Source organism: Rhinolophus sinicus, chromosome 1 (genome assembly GCF_057876585.1).
Source record: "Rhinolophus sinicus isolate RSI-liver-muscle chromosome 1, RSI-T2T, whole genome shotgun sequence".
Classification (NCBI taxonomy): Eukaryota; Metazoa; Chordata; class Mammalia; order Chiroptera; family Rhinolophidae; genus Rhinolophus; species Rhinolophus sinicus.
The window spans coordinates 118,577,925-118,602,176 of NC_142501.1; the positions used below are offsets into that span (position 1 = coordinate 118,577,925).

At 40.1% G+C, this 24,252-nt stretch overlaps 1 protein-coding gene across 1 annotated transcript in view; it reads right to left on the reverse strand.

Moving 5' to 3' along the window:
• The window catches only part of CUBN (cubilin), a 245,413-nt gene that overhangs the window by 155,946 nt on the left and 65,215 nt on the right, over positions 1-24,252 (reverse strand). The window contains exon 28 of the mRNA XM_074324816.2: positions 5,637-5,787. Coding sequence (XP_074180917.2) covers positions 5,637-5,787 — 151 coding nt within the window. The remainder of the gene's footprint in view (positions 1-5,636; positions 5,788-24,252) is intronic.

A 24,252-nucleotide genomic window follows, 5' to 3' on the forward strand; every position in this document is an offset into this window, starting at 1 on the left:
TTTCCCTCCCTTGGGGTTGATATATGCTCTAGCTGATGTAAGCCTCCCTACTTCTACTTAGACATGTCTTCCCTTCTCAGGATATTTGTCTGACTGGTCAATTCTTGCTCATCCATTAAAATTCAGCTCAAGTATTCAGCTGCCTGAAGTGCCTCTTGGACTCCCTCAGGCTGTCCTAGATGTCCTCTGTGCCCCCACAGCATCGTGGATTATGCACTTATTTCTACATCTGGTTTATCTGTCTGTTTCCCTGACTAAATGACGAACTCCCTGAAGTCAAAGATACTCTCTCCTCTGCTATGGGCTGAATTGTATCTCTCTCAAAATTCATATATGGAAACCCTAACCCCAGTACCTCAGAATGTCACTATTTAGACATAGGGCTATTATAGAGGTGATTAAATCTAAATGAGGCCCCTAGGGTGGGCCCTAATCCAATCGGATTGGTGTCCATATATGAGGATGAAACTTGGACACAGGAAGAGACACTGGGACACACACTTACACAGAAAAGGCCATGTGAGGACACAACAAGAGAGCTACCATCTGCAAGCCAACCAAAGAGGCCTCAGGGAAAACCAAACCTGTGATACCTTGATCTGGACTTCCAGCCTCCGGAACTGGGAGAAAGTAAATTTCTGCTGTTTAAGCCACCCAATCTGAGGTATTTTGTTATGGCCGCCTGAGCAAACTAATAAACTCTGTATTCTAAAAACCTAGCCCAGAACCTGGTTAGTGAATCAATATATGCTGGTTGGACAAATGACTGAACGAAAAGCATGTTCTCAGCAAATGCCTGCTTGCAGACACTATGTGTAAATTACTATGATATGATGCACGCTTGCAAACTGTCTGTTGTTTGGAGGGTAGGCCGGGAGATCTCCTCATAGGGCCCCGTAATTCACCTCACACCCTAAGGGTGATTACCTAGCATTCACATACAAGCAAAAAGGACAATGAATTACAAAGGACAAAACCTTTGTCCTCAAAGGGTGAACCTCCCAGAAACCCCAGCACACGCACTATAAGTCCCAAAAGGAGTAGAAATTACAAATTAGAAGGATTTCCCCTGAAAGACCAATAATAAACGAAGACTATTGAAAAGTCCAAGTGAGGAAAAGAGAACCAGAGGGAAGGTTTAAGAGAAACATTCGCTGACCTCATGGAGGTTCTTTGCCAGGACTCTAAAAATATACATTTTTAAAAGCCCTTTGCTACAGTATTACATGTCCCCAGGTAGTTGAGAAGGCACTGGCTTATGCTCAAACCCAGTCAGCCAAGAAAGGTCTTGATAAAATTATTTTTAAATGTTCTCCCAAGCCAATTTCTGAAAACCTTCAGGCTTAAGAAATCTCATTAATAGCTTAAAAAAAAAAAAAGATAAAATGAAACCAGCCCCCATCCGAGAGGCTGATGTCATCTATCTCCCCAAAGAAAAGGCCGAACTTTCCTTTGTGAAACTCCAGGGTGACATCAGCTCCTGATCACATGCCACTTAGCCCTTCCTCTGCTATTCCCAGCTGAGGGGGTTCTCTCCCTTCGCAAATGTCACTCTTTCACTCACAAAGCTCCTTGACCTTGTTTGTCTGCTGGATTCCATTGTCCAGTGAAGGCGGGCCTCGGAGAGAGACGAGCATGAGAGGCGAGGGGTGTACACAGCTGGCCAGGAGGCCCCTATATCCACCGCCTGCAGAAAGTTCTATATTCCCTTCAGCAACCCAGACGGAGGCCCCCGAGACTGAATGCAGCCTCTGGACAATGCTGTCAGCACTCAATGCTGTGAACAGTTCAGCCAGGCAGTGCAACTGTGGCCATTTCTTTTTTTCCAGGGTGGGACTGGCTTTGATGGCCGGCATAAAGGCTGGGCAGTGTGGTTTAATCTCATGTCTGCAGCTCCACTTTAAAAATGGGCCCACAAATAAAGCCCGATTGTAGATGCGGTTTCTCCAAGAAAACAGAAGATTTGTATAGTCAACAAAGAGGCACATTTTGTAAATGGGTTTATTTATGAATTGGCAAAACGAATGAAGTGCGTGGGGATTCTTCCTCAGCGGCAATGCTCAGGACACAATGTGTCAGCTTGGGTGCCCTGGGCCTTGGCCCTTGAACCTGATTCTGAGATTGAGATTGGGAGACGTTGTGCAGAGAGAGTCTTTTGAATCGCACGCATGTGCACATATTCGTGGGCACACACAGACACACAGTCAAGAATATTACTAGTACACTTGAAAATTGAGACTTAAGTTTTACGTTGATTTTGTATTTATTCATTTTGTATTTTTTCATTTGTAATTTATTTTATATTCTGAATCTTACAAGATGCCATGTTGTTTCCCTCCTTCAAGATCCTACTCAAAAGTCATTTCTCTGAAATGTGAGACGGATTTACTTGTAAGAAAAAGTGTAGCTCCCTCCCTGCCCGCGTCCCTAACTGCATGTGACCTGACGCTCTGGCCATGCTTAGCTCAGCACAGCTTCCCCTGATTCTGACCTCCAGCCACTCTGCCACTCCTGACTTTGGGGTCCCTCACCCCGCAGGCTCCCTCCACGGGGCCTTTTTCTATATGGAATCCTTTTCCTTCTCCTATTTGTCCACGCAACTCGTGTGTATTCTTACATTTCAGTTTAAAGGGCTCATTTTCAAGCAGGACTTCTCTGACCTGCTGTCCAGGTCAAATCCCCTTTTGTGTGCTGTGTAGCACTTATCGTTTATATTTACTTGTGTGCTGTTAGCTTGATGGCCAGTTCTCCCAATCGCCTGTAGGCTCTAAGACAGTAGGTAGCAGGCCTGCTAATAGGAGTCACACGGTGTCCTCAGCCCTTGCTCAGTACCTGGCCCAAGATTGTTCCTTAATATCTGTGCAATGAGCTATGGATAACTGAGAAATTGGACTTATGTCTTCAGTTTACCTCCAGTGGATAAGAAGTAGGGGAACCTGTGCTATTGGAATCTCTTCCCTGACCCTCATCTATTCTGTTGGCCTCTCTTCTCAGATTATCAAATCAAGTTAAAGATCTAATTGTCCTAATTTTCAATGTTAACATTAATTAATGGGTTCAGGTGTTGTCTATCTAATCACCATCCTATGTTTGTTCAAAAAGTTGAGCATCCATTGATGATTATTACCTAGATCCTTATCTCACTAAAGGTTTTCTAATTGAATACATTTTGGGACATGCACACCATGAAATGATATTTTATAACTATTACAAATAATAGCTAATGTTTTTTTACGAAGCTTACTTTGAGTAATGTACTATTCTAAGCACTCTCTATATTATTTTATTATCCTAATAACAACCAATGATTTGGGTACTATAAATATCCTTGTTTTACAGATGAGAATATTGTTCCTGCATAACAGATTTTTTGAAGTATTAATGAAATAACAATGTATGTATTGTATAAAGCACAAATTCTAGAATATATAACGATCTTAATTCATGTTGATAGTTACTAAAATTAAGATTATTTCAGGGATCTCATTCACATTATCATAATTAAAGCACTGTATTTTCTCATCATTTCAAGAATCTAACCTCAAAAAAATTTTAAAAAGACCTAGGTCAGACACAGAGTATAAACTCTACATACTTGTAGTACTACATAACTATAGCATATGATAGTTAATTTTGCACAGATCTAGGACACTTACCACCCCCTTCCAGAAGGTTCTTCCCATGTATAATTTATATGTAGTGGGCATCACGGCGTTAATGTTCCCCCCCCCCCCCAGTTCTGGTCATAACTGGCAAAGTGTTGTTGCATAACGCTGGTTTCAAGCTTAGCAAATGTTCAGCAATTGGGAGAAAGTTTTGAAATAGTAAACAGGAAAAGAGAATAGACAGAGAGTGTCTTTGATTCTCCCAAATGAAGACAGATTTCAAATGGAACTGATAGAAAAAAATTATAAAGTGTTGTCTACAGAGTAGCACCATGAGCATCATCTGGGAGCTTTGTAGAAACACAGATTCGTGGGCCCCACCTCAGGCCCCCTGTACCACAACCTGCATGTTAACAAGCTCCCCAGTGATTCATATGCACATGAAAGTCTAAGAAACACGGCTCCGGAAAATACCTCTAGCTCTTGAAAATCTGGGGCATTTCCCAAGATTTTCCTGTTTCTTCTTGGTCTTTTCACAGTTTCCTTAGAATCACAGCATTTCTAAATTACAGAATACTAGAGATGGACTGTATTACAGAGCTGAATCAATCCAGTTCCTTCATTTATTAGATCAATAAATTGACATTCCAAGGTCAAGTCTGTCTACTTGATGAAGAGGACAGTTGAGAACCTCCACAAACTTAATCATCATAGTTCATTTACTTTGGGAATTCATAATCTGTATTGGAAGCTGTAAATATCTCTGTGGATAACCACTGAATATTTTTAAACACTGAAAACCACATTCTTATATTTTAACAGAAACACACTCGGTCTCTAGTTCATAATCTCAGAACATCTGACACTCTTAAATATACAACAGGGCTATTCAGCTATGTATAGCACTGAGATTCCTACAATAAATGTACTATGATGTTTATAACCTTCAAGGGTCAACCAGGACACACACTCATGCCCTCCCCTTGTGCTCACCTATGATTTTGACAGCGGGGCCACAGCTTAGAGGTCTGTGTGTGGTTCCTGGTATGACATTGCAATTCTTTCTCTTTCCAACTCATTGAAACAGACCAGTGAGCCCTAAGACCTTGGTTGAGAACTTCTACTGTAATATTCACAAGGATATATTTTTCAGGTCTAGATCACTCTAGGAGAGTGATTCTCACACTTTAACCACCGGGGAGACCAGTTAAGACACAGATTATTGGGCCCCCCTTCCAAATCTGTGATTCTGTAGGTCTGGGATGGGGCCCCGAGAATTTGTATTTCTAATGAGTTCCGGGGGACCCTGAGGCTGCTTTGCGAGGAGCATGTGTAGAGAACCACTGTTTTGGTACCCTCTCCCATTAGACTGGGCCATGTGAGGTCAGTCTAGAAGTTTTAGAACTCCCATTAAAATGAATATTCATCGTCAGAGAAATGATTATCTTACCTGCTTTCTGAACCACCTGTTCACAGGTGGGCTCTGAAGTGCCCCTGCCTGTGTGGGCACAGCATGTGGCCCTGCCTTAGTGTATCACTAGCTTAAGTTCTCTGCTCCTGTGCCCCTCGCAGCCCAATCCTTGCCCTTCCCTTTCTCTGATTCACTCTCATTATTTCCCTTCCATCCATGTCATTCCTTCTCTACTTAATGGCAGGGTGAGCCCTAAATCGTACTCTATTCCACTCCCCCTGAAACGCCCCCATCCCACCTTGCAATTTGCCACATCCCAGTACAGGTCTTCACCCCTAGAAACTTCCTTCCGCTCCCTCCTTTCGCTTAGGCAGTTTACCACTGCATCTGCTTAAGCAGTCACTTGTTCACTTTGACCTCACTTCCTCTTAACCCTAACAAGATTTAATTCTCTGAGAGCCACCAGGGTCTGAGTAAAGTTTCAAAGACCTAGCAGCAGATTACTACCCACCTTCCATTGTTTGTTGATGGCACTGTTTCCAAATAGCAGAATCGGGAAGGAGACGATTCTTGGTCAAATAGCAACAACCGAATGTGACTGGGATGGGTGCAGGGCTTACCGTGAATGGACCACTGCATCTGGAATCCTTTCTCGCCGTGCCCGGTCCCATCGGTATAGAATAGCACTTGAAGAATGGAGCTTGTGGTAGTCCCCGAAGGCGGCATGTCTGTTCCACAGTAGCGTCCTATCCTCCGTGGGCCGTCATAGAGCTGAAATCCAAGAGAAACTTCCCAATGAAAAGCTGCTTCCCATGGTCTGTCAGCTGGCAAAAGCAAGGTCTACTCATGCAGCAAAAGCTGTTCCTTGGTTCAAAAGTTAAGGTTAAACCTACTCAGGTGTGTTGAGTCCAGGACATTTAACATAAGAAATCAAAGTAGAACATTACATACCTTTTTAGGGATGATTCTCAAGCCCAATCATCTGGAAATCCAGATATTGTTTGGTTTTATGTCAGCCTAGCAAATTTCCTCCAAAGTATAGTCTAGGCCCAGAATAAGGAAATAGTAGGCCGAATGAGGTATGTTCATATATGGATAACATATAAGAGATGTTCAATAAACAGCATTATCATTATAAGATATATATTTTTTAAAAGAAATACTAACGATAAAGAAAGCTATGAAAAAGAAAAATACAAAAATTAATCCCACTGAAGATAGTCACTGGTAATGTTTTGTTAATACCAGAACTTTTTCTTGCCCATGTGTGTTCATTTGTATATGTGTATGTACATCTGTGTGTAGGTGTATAAGCGTGTGTGTGTAAATTTGGGCTATACATTTCATTGTGTTCCCTGTTTTACTAAACACGTCACTAAATAGTCCCTTTAAATATTTTTAATGGTGGTATAAGATGTTACCAATACACAATTTACATTATATTTCTGTGGTTCATTTAGGATATTTTCAATTTTTTTTTGCCAACATAAATATTTGTTTGATATTTTTAATTTTTCCCAGGAAAGATTCCTATGAGGGAAATGAATCAAAGAGTATAATCTTTTTTGGCTCTTCATGTATATTATTCACTTTCTTACCAGAAACTTTATACCAATTTATCCTCCCACCAGCAGTTTACAGAAACATTTTATACAACAGAACATTAGCAACTATGACTATTCATTTTTAAAGTTGGTTCTGACACTGAAATTTGTGCATGTTTTTGTAATTATTTTCATTTGTGTTACTTTGAGGTTGAACTTTTTCATGTCGATTGGCCATTTACATTTATTTTCTAGGAACTTTTTTGCTGAGGTTTATGCCTATTTTCCCACTGAGGTATTTATACATCCTGTTGCTCATCCTTTACCAGCCTCATTTAATGATTTCATCAGACACACACCCCTAAACTAAAAAAGTAAATAAATAAACCTCTCTGCCGTATCTCTTCAAGCAGGAAAGATAATCCAGAAAGATTGGCTTCCTCATGACTCAGCCCATTATATATTCTTTTAATCCCCTAATGTCACTTTAAACATTTTGTTCCAGTTACCCTTGGTATGAACTGCCCATGACAACAAAATGGAAGGTGTCTGAGCAGAGACTCATGGATTGCCTTGATTATTCTCTTGCAGAGTACACATATGCAAGTGTATGTGTGAGTGTATGTGTTTGCATGTGTCCGTGGGAAAATGTATCATCTGGATTCAATAAATTCCAAATTGACCAAATTATTTTCATTTACTAAAACGTTATGGTATAAAAAAAGTTATGATATAAAATACTGCTGGAAACATACTGAGTGGAGCATGAAAAACTTTATAATCAAATTCTACAAAGCACCTCCATGGCGCCTTCCCTAATCCCTAGAGCAGCCAGTCATAGGAAGGTTTCCTTGGAAACCCTTTAGCTCTTGTGCTTCTGTGTGGGAATGGTCACCTTTTCTTTCATTCTAGTTATAGGCACATGTGTCTTATCTCCCCTACAGACTATGGCTTTTCTTAGAGCCCAGATCACCTAGGAATCCCCCTCACTGGCCAGTGCAGGGCAGGCCCTAATACATCCCCTGTGAATGAACAAAATGATTTCCCCACAACTGCATTTATTTTAATGAGACTTGATCTGCACTATTGCTTGAAACTTGAAGAATTAGATACATATCAGGGTCTTGCAGTCCTGAATTTCAGCGTGTTCCTTTAGGCAGCAAAGGGTGTGGATCTTTTGTGGTCATTCTGTGAAGGCGGGACCAGGCAGGAGCTGTTCAAGGTCATAATAAATTTCAGATTTATAAATCGTGGCCTGTCTCATTCAGCGTTCTGAAAACTGGCTGTTCAATAGACATACATGCTTGTGAGACGTGGCAGGGAGGTCAGTTGAGATTCAAAAAGAGAAACTCAGAAGTCATTACATCACTTGCTCTTAAGTATGAAACCTAAGCATTTTAAGCAAATGAATAAAGATGAGATTTATTTTTTAGGCTTATCACTTCAGCCTCCTTTTTATTTTATTTTATTTTGAATATTGCTGCTTCAAATGTGTATGTTTATAATCACGTTTCTAATAGTCTAGATATTTGACAGAAGCCATAATGATGGAGTGAGAATGAGAGAATGGAAGCAACATAAAAAGAAGGGGGAACACCAACAAAAGCACTTGGCCTCAGACCTCAGGCCGGACCAACTAATGTAGGAGGTGGACGTGGGGGAGGAGACCCATGCATGTTGCAATCTGTTTACTGCTAAATTACTGCTTCACTGGAGGGTATTTTTCTCAGCTTCACTTTTATTAAATCCAGGGTATGAGCTCCAATTCTGAACTAATTAATACCAAAATAAACGCACTGTTCCCAAGCAGAGGCATACTAAGCAAGAAAACACTCTACTGTTTTCCACTCCAAAAGGCTCATTCTTAACTCTGGATTTTTGCTCAGTGATTAAACCTTTAATTATTTCATTTTTATCCAACAAAACATAAGGTAAGATTTCCCTATAACCGTAATCGCTCTAAGCTTAATGGATCTTCTGAAATACTAGCTAGTGACATTTGGAGGAACCATATTTTAGATTCTATTCAAGGTCATAAGTAGTATAGTATTTTTGCCTTCCAGCTCAGCAAGGTTAAGAAACCTGACATTTTCACATGACTTGGAAGGGATTTTTTTTTTTTCTTCCTTCCGGATGGGATTACTTCATTGAAGGAGAGAGAGCCCCTGAATTCCAGTGGTTCTTAAATAACACATTGTAAATGGGATGGGGGGCAGGGGAAAAGGGAGTGGGTTTGGGGGCAGCCCTGATGAATGACAATTAGTTTCTTTTTGCCTTTGGAAGGGAGAGAATGATGCATAAAAATAAACATCAAATAGACATTGACTAAAATACTTAAATATAATGTCAAATAAATTAATGAATTAATTAGTATAGAACAATACCTCTGTACACACACACAAAAAAAAATTCCATACCCTCAATTTTATGTCCTTCTAAAGTTTACACTTAATTAAATCAGGTTTTTTTGTTTGTATTCACACAGATGGCTAATGTCACCTCTATAATTCATTCCCGCGTAAATTTACCACACAAAACAGGAACAGTCATTTTTCAAAGTACACAAATACTGGTTACCATGGCAACCAGTTGGAGCCCTCTGATTCTGTTTTCAGAGCAAAATGTTAACCACAGGACATTCCAGCTGTGACTCATTGCAACTACTGGCAAGCACTGGTCCTGCTAAGGGTAGATTTGATTCTCTTGCTTTTGAAAAGCCTGAAGATCCACTCGGTCTGCACAAATATCTGAGTTTGAAATTAAGTCCACATTAAGGAAACTAGTAGAAATTAAGAAGAGAAAGACTGATGTTCTCACTTTGAATATGCACAAATAATTTGTATAACTGTGTTTAGAGGTACTTTTATAAACACCTGAAATGATGCTTGTATTTTCAAGTTAGCCGTTACATGTATCTTCAAATGTGGCTATGTATATACACAAGACCTCTTTTGTAGAATGTTTTCAGTTATTCCCTTAAGGAGACTATTCATTTAGGATTTTTATGGTTTAGGTCCCTCCCCCAGCCTGAAATATCTCAACCACGCTTAGGACATTCAAAGAGGAAGGAAATCGCTTGCCTAGCCACATTTACCAATTTCTATCTACTTCCTTTGCATGGGTTTGACAATTTGGTACATTAGTGACTTCAGGCTTCAATTGCAATATGAAATGATTCGTGGACTCCTAAATATTAAGGACCCATACATACAAGGCAGTAGATATTAATATGAAAACATCACTGAAAGAAAACATAGCTTACAATTTTTGTAAGATTAAGGATTTTGTAGATACTTTAGGAGTCACTGAACCTCAAGTCTGGAGGACCCCAGAGTCAGCCAATGGGCACCTCCACCTGTTCCCTCAGTGCGAATCAATTCTGTGAACTGTAAGGGCTCTCAGAACAGAAATGAGCTTTTCAAGTGCCTCTGTGTTGCTAAACTGTTTTTGATTTTGAAAATTTGTAACTGGAGTGAATGAAATTAGAACCAATTATCCCATAAGTATGAGCTTGGGCTGTACAGTGACTTCTAAACCCACTTTAGAAACACAGTAACAACTAAAACTCATCCCTTTCTATTTTAGATCGGCATCTAATTCACACATTTTCAAAATATTGTTTTTCTTATTTACTTGAAAGTTTTTTCAAAGAAAAAAAATATATATTTTTTTATAGTGGAGTATTCATTCTAAGAACCAATGAAATATAGTCCATGTACATAAAGGAAATAAGAGCGTTTTTGGAACAATGTCATTAAAATATGGAAAAACATCTGGAAAAAAAAATGAGTCCGTTTCCTATTAGAAATCTTTAAGAACTCCAAAAACTTTATCTTTTAGATTTAATATGTAATTGAAATAATGTATCTGCCATAAGGGAGAATTCTAGGTGTAGTAGAGAATCCTCTGCCATCTGTAGAGAACAAAAATTCTAGTCAATGTAAGGAAAACAGCTCAATTTCAGAGAACTAGACTTAATGAATTCATAGAGTGGTTTTCGGAAGTCAATATCATTCATAGAAGATTACAACTCAACTTGGAAGCAGGGAAGTAATTTCACTGCAGGAACATACTAGGGTATATTCAAGTGTGGTCAGTGTCAGGCTCTAGTTTCACAGTCCAGTCCAGCTCTAGAATCTGATGAACATATCATATTGTGAAAACTACTTCACCTCTCTCATTAAAATTGCTTTATAAATTTGCCATCATGATGGTTCTCATAGGTTGTAAATAGCTAATGAGACAAATCATGTAATAGGTTGAGTGTGAGGCCTGGCATGTGGAATGTGCTCAAAATGTTATTCTAAGTCTTGGTCAGAGGCAAAGGGAACCAACATTTTCCCCCAAAAAAACCACTCCAGAAATAGCTGTGAGAGAAAAAAATAGGATGGGTACTGAGAACTTGAGCTGGCTCATGAACAGCATTGCACAGAAACCATCCCTGATTGACCAGACAGGGAAGCAATGAATCAATGAATCACTTGTGAGGAGATGGACGGCCATTGCTCGCAGCCTGTCACTATCTGTGATGACCTAGTGATATGTGGAGACTGAAGTCTTTCCAGATATGTGGGGCACCCAGTCCTAGAGAAATCACACTGTGGAGGGGAATGTGAGCATGGTGTGTGTGTCGGGGTGGAGGGAGATGGTAGATCATGACAGAGGATGGCAGTGAAGAGCACATGAGGAAATCTGCCAGGGCTGCCCTGTGAGGTGGATAGAGGAGAGACGACTGGTAAGGAAAGGGGCCCTATACGTGCTTTTTCCTGTTGCAGCCTCCTCTTCCCTTCCTGTCCAGCCAGCCTGCAGCTCTACTTGCTTAGCCACTGGAGCTCCAAAGGGGCGAGGGCTGGTGAATTCTTGGAGCCCCTCTTCAGATTTTGCCCACACTGAAAAACAACTGTAACAGGACCTGTTGGAACTGCTTTATTAGAGTAGTCATTGAGACTGTTGTTGCTGAAGTTCACACACAAATCCCCTGGATAAACTTGAAACATTCAGAGTTTACTTTAAATTTGAAGGGCTTTGAACTGTTTCTGTAACAATAGTGGAAATTGCCAAACAAGAATCATAGAGTAAAAGGATCCCATCATAGATGAGCAAAACTCAAGGGAATAAAAATTAATCAAATTGTGGAGCATCAGTTAGACAAATGTTGAAGAGGAAAGCTAATAAGCAGAGTATGGGAGACTCTAGATGGCTCTGTGATGGCCCCAGGAGGCAGCCTCCTCCATTAGACACATGGCCATCCACTGTGTACTCCAGCACACAGACACACATCTTCCCCAAGGCACAGGAAAAGCCAAGCAGCCATGTGCTGGCAGGGTGGGGCAGGAAATGTGAAAGACCCATCCAAAATTAAACAATTACTCATAATGCTGGGCTTTGCATGACAGCATGAAACCCATCGAAAAGACCACATTCTGAGTTACTTCGTGTCACCCAGAATTAGAGGTCTGTCTCACACACAGACCAGATAGCCTCCCTTCCATGTGGTGGCTGGTGACTGTCTCCTCTTAATGGTGCATGCACATTTTATTTCTGCTTCCTCCATATTACTCATTTTAGAAGCCACAGAGGCTGAGTGGGTTTTTTCTTTTTTTTTTTTTAAATCATGGTCTAATCATGGATGTGTGCAAGGATTGAACTACAAAGATGTTTATTTCAGCATTATTTATAACGGTGGGAATTTGAAAAGATTCTAAATGTTCCACAGCAATGGTAGCTGCATTGTGATAATTGACTATGCAATGCTGTAAATGGTAAGGCATAGTTCCTAACAGGGAGAAACATTCATAAGCTATTGATACCTGGGATAAAGTCATTATAGGATAGTATGTACAGAATGATCCCCTTTCAATTTTAAAATAAAATAAATACATAGGGAGAGACTACAGGAAATAAATACCACCAAATATTATTAGTTGTGAAGTAATTTAGGTTATTTTTATTTTATCTAGATTTTCCAAATTTCCTGCCATGACTATATCCCGTGTGATGAGATAAGCTTATTTTTAAAGCATTATCTTTGGTGACCCATTAATATAGCAATGTAGCTATGCACTGGTAATGTTTTTCCAATCTCAAAATTCCATACCCTTTTAGGTTCTCAGATACCCAGCTAGTCTACTAAAAATATTACACTGTCTATCTCCATAGTCTTTTATACATATCTCAAAATTACGCATGAAAATGAGTCCATTAAAATGTTATTATCCAAGGGACTCTCCAGCATTAATTTAAATCTATATTTTGTACCTAATGCTTCCTTTTTATAGTAATTAGGTTATTATTATTAATGAGACTAATTCTTTATTTAAAAAGAGTTCCTTCAGCTGTTCAGGGACTACAGACTTCTTACAATCAGAAGCTGCTACAGTCACTGATGGAGCATAAACGCTTAATCCCCTCCCTCGTGGGCAGTGAAATGCTTTGAAAGCCACTCGTGCTCTCCTGTGTGTACATGAGCATTTAACTCCATGAACCGCCGCCTTCCCTCGGCAAACTGTACTGCCAGAGTGAAACACTAAACATTTAAAACAATGTATTCTGCCCCCTAAAAGCCACCTGCTACAGATGGACTCAGACACGGGGAGGAATCCAGTTGATATCATAGAACCTGGAGCGGGAAGGACCCAGAGCACCGGCAGGCAGCAGCCACTTCCCACTCAGGGAGAACAGGAAACGAGGGCCCGTTAAATAAATAGTAACTGAAGAGTAAAGAGGACATTTCTAAACAAACATTCTAAAATGTGGCAGTTGGAAATCCTTCCTATTTTAAAAAATAGACAAACACTAGAATTAACTGAAATCCCCAACAATGACTCCTAGTTTTAAAATTTAGCTGGCCAATCTCTGCATTCTTATCTGTGCAGTGTTCCTGTTGGATGGTGGAAGAGACCATCCACTCACTGGCGTCCTGGGGCCTGGCTGGAGCAGAGCTCAGTGAGGACGGCCAAGAAGGGGAGTGTGGATAGAACAAGCATCTAATGTAATTGTTAGTGGCTTCCGGGTAGTTTGGAAATTATCCATAGGTCTGATTATTACTCATCCTGATTCTGTCCTTCCTGTTTGAGAGAATAGCAGAGACACACAGGGTTTCTTTTGAATCTGAGAGCAAAGGCTCTTTTTGGAAGGCTGGTGTGTTTGCCTCATTAACTGCAGCAAGTTAATGTAATTGCATGAAAATTCTTCATTGTGAGGGACGGTCAGGAAAAATCAGCATTTCCTTTTGAAGACAGGGATTTTAATCACACTGAGGGAAACATCTCTCCTTTTAATTTTTTATAATGAAAAATATCACATTTTACACGGGCAGCTTTAGAGTCTTAACTGTCTTATAAAATGCTTCTTGTGACATTAAATTACACTACAAAGTATTGGCTTAATTAACCAATAGGTACACTCGTTCTTAACGCCTATTGACTCCAGATCATGCTTAGTGCAACGCTAGACTCATATCTGGTATAGAGAAATAAATTAAATTGTTTGGTATACTGTTGTCACTTTTTATGCCTGGTTTTCAATAGCAGTTGTCCACAGAATTGATATAAGTTACCTCTGAATTTTAAGCAAAATGCCAGGCGTCCTAGAAGCAAACTTTCTCTGACAGAGAGTTCCAGGAAGCATGACTCATCTGTCCAGGAAACGTTTGAGGAGCTGCCATAATGATGAAAGTCAGCTCAGACCCATTGCTGCTAAGACATACAATCTCATCTGCTTCTCTTCATTTCTCCAACTGGCAATGAGTATTTTAACTACCACACTTTAGATTCAGATACAGAATTCCTGTGGCTTTTGTAGGAAAACTGAGAGGCCGAGGGATGGAAACTCTGCTTTCAACACACGGGACCAATCTATGCTAACCACAATTGCGAGGGCTGTTTGGAAACCATAGCTCTTCATTTACTGCAAAATGGTTTAGAGAGCAAAAATTAATCCATGACATTCTGTTTGTGCTGAAATAATAAACAATATTTCCTAGCACTTAATAAATAACATTTATCAGCTGAGTATTATTCTCAGCCCTTTATTTGTTTTGCCTAATTTAAAACGCCCAGCAACTCTATAACCCGGTCATATTGTTATCTCCGTTTTAGAGTTCTGGAAACTGAGGTATGTGGAAGTTTAGTAATTCGACATTTTGAAAGGCATCAACTCCTCAAGAAGATTTTCTTGTTTCCTTCATTAGAAGCATCAAAATGCATCAATGAACCAGGCGGCAGATAGAAAGCAAGAGGAAAGCTTGGGCGCCTATTAGACATTTCCTGTGAGTGAGCAATAGAAGAATTACTAAATCTTTGTTCACTGTTACCATTCCACAGTAATAAGAGAGCTGGTTTAAGCAATTCTAATTCCAGTGAAACCCCTAGAAGGAGACAGAAAGCTGTGCAACAGAAAGAGTAGTGCCTGGAGTTGTTCCCAACTGTGGTTTATCTTCAAAGCAAAAACTAAGCAATTGTTTCTGAGACTAGTACAGAATCTGTATGTCTTCCTGCAAATAACTGTGATGTGTGCTGCAAATACAAACATCTGTTTACATTTCCCTTATTAGACAGGATTAAAGTCTTTCAAGGGATAAAGGAAATCCAGGTCTTACCCAGAGCTGTACTCATGGAGTAAGGGAACTTGGAAGAGAAAGACCACTGTCAGAGTTGCTAAACAGACCAAGGCTGTGCCTGGGAGTGGAAGCCAGACCTCGCTGGGAGGAGCAGCCACTCAAGTGACAGGGCACGAGGAATGGAGATGGCATTGCCAAGAGGAGGCTGTTGTAACAAGGTTGAGAAAGAAAAAAACGTCCTGAAAGTTTGGAGGGAGACTCTGAATGGCCACACAAGACTTGTGCTCTTTCCAGAAGGAGTGTGGGGGAATAACAATCAGCGTTTCTTGAGTACTCAATATTTGCCAGGTGTGTGGATGATCTTATAGCAATTTTATGAGTAGGTGTCATTATTCCCTCCATTTTTAAATGTGAGAAAAGAGGTTAAATTCGGTGTCGTCCAAGGTCATAGCTGCGAAAGAGGAGCCACGTTTTGAATCCAGGAAGCTCCAGCGTCCACACTCAGGTTAGACAGACCTGAGCATGAACCTGAGCTCCATCACCTCCTGACAGTGGGAACCTGAGCATCGTTACTTATCTGAGTCCCAGTTCTCCTGTCTGTTAAATGAGCGCAAAAATATGTAATTCCTGGACTATCATGAGGACAAGCAATAATATCAATCAAAGTGTCTATAACAGTAGACATTTATTATTGTAATTCTCAACATAAACATCTGGGACGTGAAGGAGAATGTTCTAATATCTCACAAACTTAAAAGTGTCATTCATTTATGTGAGAATAAAAATGGAAAATATTCAGAACACATCTCTAGAATAATGTTTCCCTAAGAATGTTCTGTGGAATACAAATGTCCAATAAGGTGTTAGTTAGAATTCTGGGCAAAGACTAATCTACCCGGAATGTCACCTTTGGTGTTCCCCCCTCAGAGCGGCCCTATTATCTCTCCTGGTTGTGTGCAATCCTACTAGGCTGTATCCCGATGTCTTGCTTTCCTTCACTGTATTACCCCTTCGTATCCAGTAATTTGTCCAGTTCTGTCAATTTTAGCCCTTAGTACTCTCCAATCCTTCTATTACATTCTCCTCCACAGCAGTGTGAAGAACTCCTGCCATGTCTGTCACCCATCTCCACTACCCTTACCTCCCTTCAACTTACTGTTAAAACCAGAGTTTTTAAAAGTGCCCGTCTGGGCAATCCAAGCTATTTCCCTGCTTGCGCTCTTGAAAGATCTCTTGCTGCTCTTGGGGAGGTCCCCGAAACTCTGTGTGTACCCACAAAGCTCTACAGTCACTGGTCCCTGCCCACCTGGAAGCCTCACGCTTGGCCTCAGCCACCCTGGTCTTCTCTGAGTTCTGACAAGGATTCTTTCCTTGACCCAAATCTAGTCAGGCTCCTCTAAGCCTTCGTCTCGACTAGGTGTCCAACTTGGTCTATGAAAACTAGACTCCAGCGCAAAGGATTTCATTACTCATCCCCCCACATGATAAGGCTTAAACACGAACGTAGTTTCTAGTACCTCGAGGCCACATGCCAAGGATGACCCCAGCCCCCTTAAAGTGCCTGCCTGAGAAAGATCAAGGCTGCCAACACCAGCCAACACCTGAAAATAGGCCCTGGACCACCCTTTCTTAGAGAACTAATGAAAAGGACTTAGAATTGTGAGTTTTCCTCTGTCCCTTTGAGAAGTATATGTATCTTCTACAGTTCAAGACTGTCTTTCTCAAGGACCTGAAAACCATTCCTTCAAAATGTCATCATCCCAGGATCCCAGTCTCTGTGGGAGGAAGAATCCCAGCTTCCATCATTGCCAGCTCACAGACACAGCTGACCTAATCAGCCTTACACTGACCAAGCCTTTGTAAGTTTTCATTTCCCTGACTCTGCTCAAGCAGCTGCCGCTCCCCTTCCAAATGCCTCATTCTCCCTTTAAAACGTCAGTCATGTCTGTATAAACTGAAGTCGAGTTCAGTTCATACCAGACCCTCTTCCCTACTGCAGTAGTGTTAGGTTGGTGCAAAAGTAATTGTGGTTTTTGCAATTATTTTGAGCCTTTTAAACCATAATTACTTTTGCACCAAGCTAATATATTACTGATTAAAATTTGTCCTTACCAATCTAACTAACGTCTGGCTCTATCTCTGCCAGTTCTGAAGTTCAAACATAACTTCCCTTAGTAAAACCTCCAGCTTCCTCCACACCTGGTTCACTTATTCTTCCTCAGGATACCTTCCCTGACCCACAGATGAACTTAGTTTTCTCACTTCATATCTTCAGAGCACCCAATAATATTCCCCGATAGCACTTAACACAGCCTGTAATTAAATCTGTATTGTGGGATAAATCAATTAACATCTGTCTCCTCTATGAAGACAAGGAAAACTGATGCTAAAACAATTATGTTTCCACAGCCTACATGCCTAAAATACATGTGAATGACTAAGTGAATGGATAAATGAATGAACAATGCATATTTATGATGGTAACAGCTTGAGGAGGCACCACAGCAAAAACAGAAAACAACAAACCTTGTTTGTGTTTAATTCAGCATTTCCCAGATTTACTAGAACTTAGGTGTCTGTCTGTGCATTTACGGCCCAAACAGCTATGTGGTTTTCCCAAATTGACTTCCCCTTTGCCTGGGTTCCTGAATCACCACGTGGAAAGGAACAACTGCATTGAACTCTGATGTGACTGAGAAATAAACTTACATTTTATTAAGCACCTGAGAATTTATGAGTTCACTGTAACCACAGCTAGTATTGGCTTCATTAATGACACTGTCACAGGGGCCTGATGTTTCGCAGTCCCAGTATGGAAAACGTCGTTTAGGCTGCAGACCTAGCAAAACATGAGTGGTTGTAGGACTGAAAGGTTCAGAACATTGGTGATGTTTTCGTCCATCCTTTCATTTGAAATGCATTATGTTGTAATTGAAAGGAGGGCATGAGAGTGTAATAAAAATAAACAATGATATAAACATCTGGTGAACACGATGACATCAGCAAGAGGATGTGGCAAAAGATGAAATAAATCTTCTAAAGATTAGTGGGAAATGCATTCAACAGAAGTCACTGACATAATCTAGAGGACTTGACACTGAGAGGAAAAGGAATCGTGGTAAAGGATAGTGGAAAAGGAAAAGCATAGAAAGGTATGAAAGGGTGGAAGACACTAGTGACAAAGGTGCCAGATAAGGAAAGGCGGAGGGGGACGAATTTAGAATCAGAATTCAAAAACTGCAAAGTAAATCTGACATTTTTACATGAAATAAGTATAATAACAGTATCGCCAGGACTCGATGAGACAAAGCATATAATTCAGCTAAAGCAATGGAAAAATAAGACCTATTAAAAAAGAAACATTTAGTAGCACTCAAAGGTACATGTTAAGAGGATACCTATTAAAATATTTATAACATCCCAGGAGATGCTTTGAAGTGAGGTGAAAATGTGCTGTCACAGTAGAAGTGGGCTGCAGACAGTGGTTTGTACTCAGGGCTTGTGGGGGGCCACTCTCAGTAGGAATCCCCAGAGATGTTGATTGAGTAGGTCTGGGATGGGGTCTCAGAATCTGTTTTTCTAACAAGATCCCCAGGTGGTTCTGGAACACAGCCAGATTTAGTAGCTACTTGCAGGGGATTTATCCTTTAGCATTAGCTTCTTCCTCCGCAGAGACTACAATTTTTTTATTTTTTTTTTACAAAGGAAATATATCAAGACTAGTGCAGCAAAAGGAAATACACAGGGGTGGCACTGGGGAGATCGTTTCAACCATGCGGACATGTCTCAGATGTTTTTTCCTGGAAAAAGCATGGCATCTGATGAATTCTTCATATGCTTCCCTCTCTCAGAAAGTAAATACTGAAGAGACGTGCTACACTAGACTAGTTCTGGTCGGCAAAGAAGTGGTTGTTAACTTAGAGGCGACCGAAACATTAGGAGGGGGTGATCGATTTCCTTAGCCTGTGATGACTGCACACATCAGTCATGGGCCTGAGGTTATAGGGAGCCAGGCTTCCAAAGGAGAGATGAGCCCATGGACCAAAGAAATAAAAAATGAAAGAAACAAGAGAAGTAATAGAAAAAGGAAAGAAAAAAAATTTTTAAATGACAAGTTCCACAAAAATTAAATTCTGTCCTCAAAGTCATGAATAACTTTTGCAACAATAAAAGGGAAGACCTCTGAGACATCAATTAAGAAGAAACCCATGGAGCTTCTTAAGAGCTTTATAACCATTTTCTAAGCACACATACAAAATTGTTAAACTTTGGGAAACAGCACAGTTGGAAAAAAATGTCCATTTTTTTTGAAGCTTTCATTAGGGCAAAAGAAAGATAAAATTGTGGATTGGATCAACAGTATAACTTCATGCAAGGGAAACAGAAATGTGCCTTAGTATGACTTTGAAACTGAAAGAAGAGACAATGAAATCCAACTTATAAGATAAGGCAGTCAATTCTTTAAATGAATTTTTTCAGGTTTAAGTGAATTACATCTCACAGTACTGAGAGATACTCATACTGTCACTACAGAGCTAAGTTTGTAATCTAATTGAAAATCATGGGTATGTAAGAAATATTTTAGCAGGTCAGCAGAACCCATGTCCCCACTCAAAGATTCTGCCTCAGACCACACACGTGATCTATGAGCAACGTTGGCCAGAGGGCTGGACCCCACTGCTCCTTGCCAGAGCTGGTCATACTGCCCAGAGGGCGCCCATCCATCAGCGGGCTAGATCCATGCCTTTAGGTCAAGGTCAAAAAGATGAACCACCTGTGCTGGTTACTTGTCCACAAAGGAAAGTCTAGTTGATTGTAAGCATTTGAGGTAAATGGTCATCATGTGAAAATGTAAAGTCATGGCTGGGGTGGCCATATTGAAATTAAAATTCTCATGTTGCAGAAACTCAGAGGAAGTTTTCGGGGAAAGAGATGGGAATGGAGTATACAATGCAAGGAGAAACAACAAACCAGTAAGGGGCGGGGGGGGAGGAATCCACTAAGCTGCCTGTTCCTGCCCTCTCCAGCTTTCTAGTTTATCCTGTGTATCATGAGGTTTCTTACTTTCTTCAGAGTAACAGTCCTTTCACAAACACTTATCTTTTCTACATGGTTTAATATGAGTGTGTACCTGCAACCAAGAATGCAAAGCAGAACAATGAAAAATAAGACTGCCAGGGGCCTAAAGGGAAAATTATTCAACTTCCGAAATGTGTAAAAGATTTATTCTGGTGTCTCACAGATGAGTAAGATTAACAGTAATTTTGGGGAAAATTCTAAATTAGACATGAAAAATAATTTGTCAGCATGTAGCAAAGAAAGAGGCGATGATAATAAATGATCACTGCTTATTTATGAAGAAGTCATGCTAAAATAATATAAATTTCCCTTTGTGACAGTGTCACTAATGTGATAGATCCAAGGACTCCATGGACAGTCCCTCATGTCACCCCTGAGAGGGACAGAAAGTTGTGAAAGAGTGTACAGACAGAGGGTATGTGGAGTCATGGCCTAGAGGGGCTTGGAGCCACAGTGCCAGATGGAAAGCCTGGCTTTGCCACCTGTAATCTTTGTGGACAACCTGCATTTGCCTCAATTGTCTCACCTGTCAAATGAGGATAATACTTCCTACATTACATGGTTGCTATCATAATTACCTGGTAAATAATAAGTGTTCGATAAAGATCAGCAATTATTATTACTGAGTTGTTTGAATGGTGCTTTCGCAAAAGTGTTCAATAATAGAGCACTTTAATCAAAGAAATCTATCATTTTGGAGTATTTGAAATAGGCGCCATCTTGTCTGACATTTTTATCAATCATTTCTGAGGAAGAGTAGACCAATGGCCAATGAGTCAATATGCAAATGAAAAAGGCTCTACAGACCAGAGAATCAGGATTTAGAGGGATCACGATGTAATGGCATTCTTAGGCAAAATAGTCAAATATAACTTACTAGGGATAATAGCCTACTGAGTTTCCCCGAAAATAAGACCCAGCTGGACAATCAGCTCTAATGTGTCTTTTGGAGCAAAATTTAATATAAGACCTGGTCTTAGTTCACTATTGCAATTTACTATTACTAACATTACAATTCATGTTAAAGTAACCTGGAGATTGTAAGTCTTAATATAGTCCAACACTATGCTTGAGTAACAATAAACTCATTTAACTTCAACCTCCAATACCAGAAATACATGAACCAGGTAATGCAGCCCCAGCACATTCGGCCCTGGCCAGGTCAGTTGGAGTGTTCCATCCAATCCTGGGCCACGTTTTAAGAGACACTGATATATAAGAGACCATGTATAGGAGGGTGCCCCATAAAAGCTTGCCACGTGAGGACCAGTTAGGGCAATAAAGGATGAGGATTAGGGAAAAGCGGCCAAGACTTAATGAAGATTTGCTCAAGAGAAACAGACACTGAATTCATGAACTTACCCTTCAGTCTACCTTCACTCTTGCCCCTTCACTGCCTGTCCACACCAGTCTTGTTCCTGCTCCTACGACCCCTCAAGCACTGCTCTGCCCAGAGTCACACTGATCTCCACGGGACACCGCTCAACCCTGACCTTTCTTGACCCTTTGGGAGTATCTCCCCTTGTTGATCACTGTCACCTTCTATCGTACTCTCAACTTCCATGACACAATAACCTGTCGTTTTCCTCCTCTCTTTTCTCACCACACACATGCTCCCTGTCGACCTTATTCATGCCCTGGCCTTCCTGTACATCTCTGTGCTGAGTTCTCCCAAATGTGTCACTTCTGTTTGCATATTCAGTCACCTATAAGAAATCTCCTCTTCCACATGGAGACTCAGACTCAAAATAAAAATGAAAAAGTGAAATTAAGATGTAAACTACAGAAAGCATGCTTACAGTTGGCTTCTCATAACTATATGAATAATATGGTCTTACTCCTTTAAGCAAATGACCCTTCCTCCCATTGAATATTTTAGTGCCAAATCTCCATCATTTTGTTTTGCCCAGAGGACCAAATAATAAAGGATGGATTAGATTCCCAGTGGGATCTTTACCAACCTACACCCCTCAGCAAAGTGGTGCACAATGCCTGACCAGCAGCTAATCAAGTTCTTTCTTAGTTTCAGTTCTATTAATTCAAAATAACTCAATTCTGGCAGCAGTGACAGTCCCCCAGTTGGGACTTGGCTAAGTCACTGGAAGAAAACTTTTAACCTGAAGTTATTAAAATAATGAAAACTAGATTTTGTGTTAGTGGCTTTTCTCTCCTTAAATGGTTACTGGTGCTTTCAAATTTTCCATCGTAGACCAGCCATTGTAACGACTGTTCTGGTCTTGCTCCTTGGCTTACAGAAATGGAAGAAAAAAAAAATCTCCTCCCTCTGGCAACAGCATCATTCTTTGGAAGCCTTTGCTGAACTTCTGGTTCTCATTCTGTTTTTCTGCTGCTTTCACCATCAATGTTACACAAGATAGAAGGCATGCCTATAATATCATCTATGAAAGACCCCTCCTGAGCTGCTTTGCAGTGATTGGAACAAGTAGTTTTTATTTGACAGTTTTCAAATGCCTCCACAAATGATTTGATGGGCCTTGTTACCGTTCCATCCTCAAGTACATCCAAAGAGATGGAGTCCAGTCCCTGGAAAGATTTCATCTCATTTCCTCTCCACTCTTTCTGCCAAAAGCTCCTCTAAACTCCAGTTCAAATGCTTCCTCCTCTCAGCAGCTGTCTCCATTGTGCTTTATCAAATCACTGTATGGTGCCTAGCATATTGTAACACACACAACACTCTGCATGGCCTTGAGTTCTAGTTTGGTTTGCGTTCAAAGTGGTAGAATTGCTGTGAAAGCGTAAGGTTTATGCCAAAAGGCCAGTTTGGAATTTTGTTCTTTTTCATTAACTCATAGCTTTCATTAGGCTGATGCTAAAACATGGCTGTGATATTCAATGCCACCTGAATTCAATTTAACTTACGGACCTCTTATAAGGTCCCAGATCTAATATCAGAGCCTGGGTTATAAAGTTGGTAGAAGACAGCTCGCACCTTCCAAAAGCTCGTAATCCAGTAGGGCATGTGGGCTTAATCACAACTGGTAAAAATGTGATATGATAAACTGCTGTGTTTGTGGTATGAACAAGGGGCTTTGAAAGCAACTTTTCCATATTTTCTAATGAATGATCAAGATCTCACCATATGAAGAAAAGAAAACGATGGCTCCTCCAGGTAAATGGAATGACACAAGCACACCATTATTGAGCTTGTGGAGACCATTTAAATACTAGATCATGGAAAGTGGACTTAAAACCATTGTCAAGTTTGTGCTTGTAAGTTTGTTTTATGTTGTGTCATATTTTCTTGGAATACTAGTAAATATACTTTCTAATAAGTAAACACTATGGCTGCTATTTCCATAATATTGAACTTTTCTAAATACGGAGGGTGCCCTAAAAATGTATACACATTTTAAGAAATGAAAAAAAAAAAACTATTAAAATTGTAATACTCAATATATACCAATAACAAAAGATGAATGAATACAAGTCACATTTGACTTCTGCAATTACAAGAGATGCTCAAAGTGGTTACCATTAGTATCCAGACACTTCTGATTTCAGCGAACTATTGCTTGAGTAACGTTGACCAAAGTGTCCACTTGTATACATTTTGTGGCACCCCCAGTGTGCAGCAAGATTGTTTTTCTTAACCCATAAAATTATCCCTCAGAAACAAGGGAATCCATTCAATCAGGACCTCACAAAGCCTCTCAAAGTACAGAAAGCTTTCTCTCCTTAGTTTTGAAAAACAAAAGTGTTAGTTTGAAAAGATATTATTAACCTCAAACAATTGTAATCAATGCTACTTTTTTTTTTAAAAGAAATGATAAAAAGAGGGGTGAGAAAATTTTACAAGGATAAAGTATTTTTTCTACATCCTGAAAGTGACAAGTGTTGGATGCTGGAAGTCTTTCAAGCAAGACATGTAAAAATCACTGATCACCTTAAAAAGGAAAACACTAAATCACTGTTTTATGGATAGGTGGGATGGAGGGAAAATGACCTAATGTTATCAGAGTTGGTACTTGCCACTTCAGAAAAGATTTCTAGTGAAAACATCATAAGTTGATTCAAAAGTCTTACATATTAGTA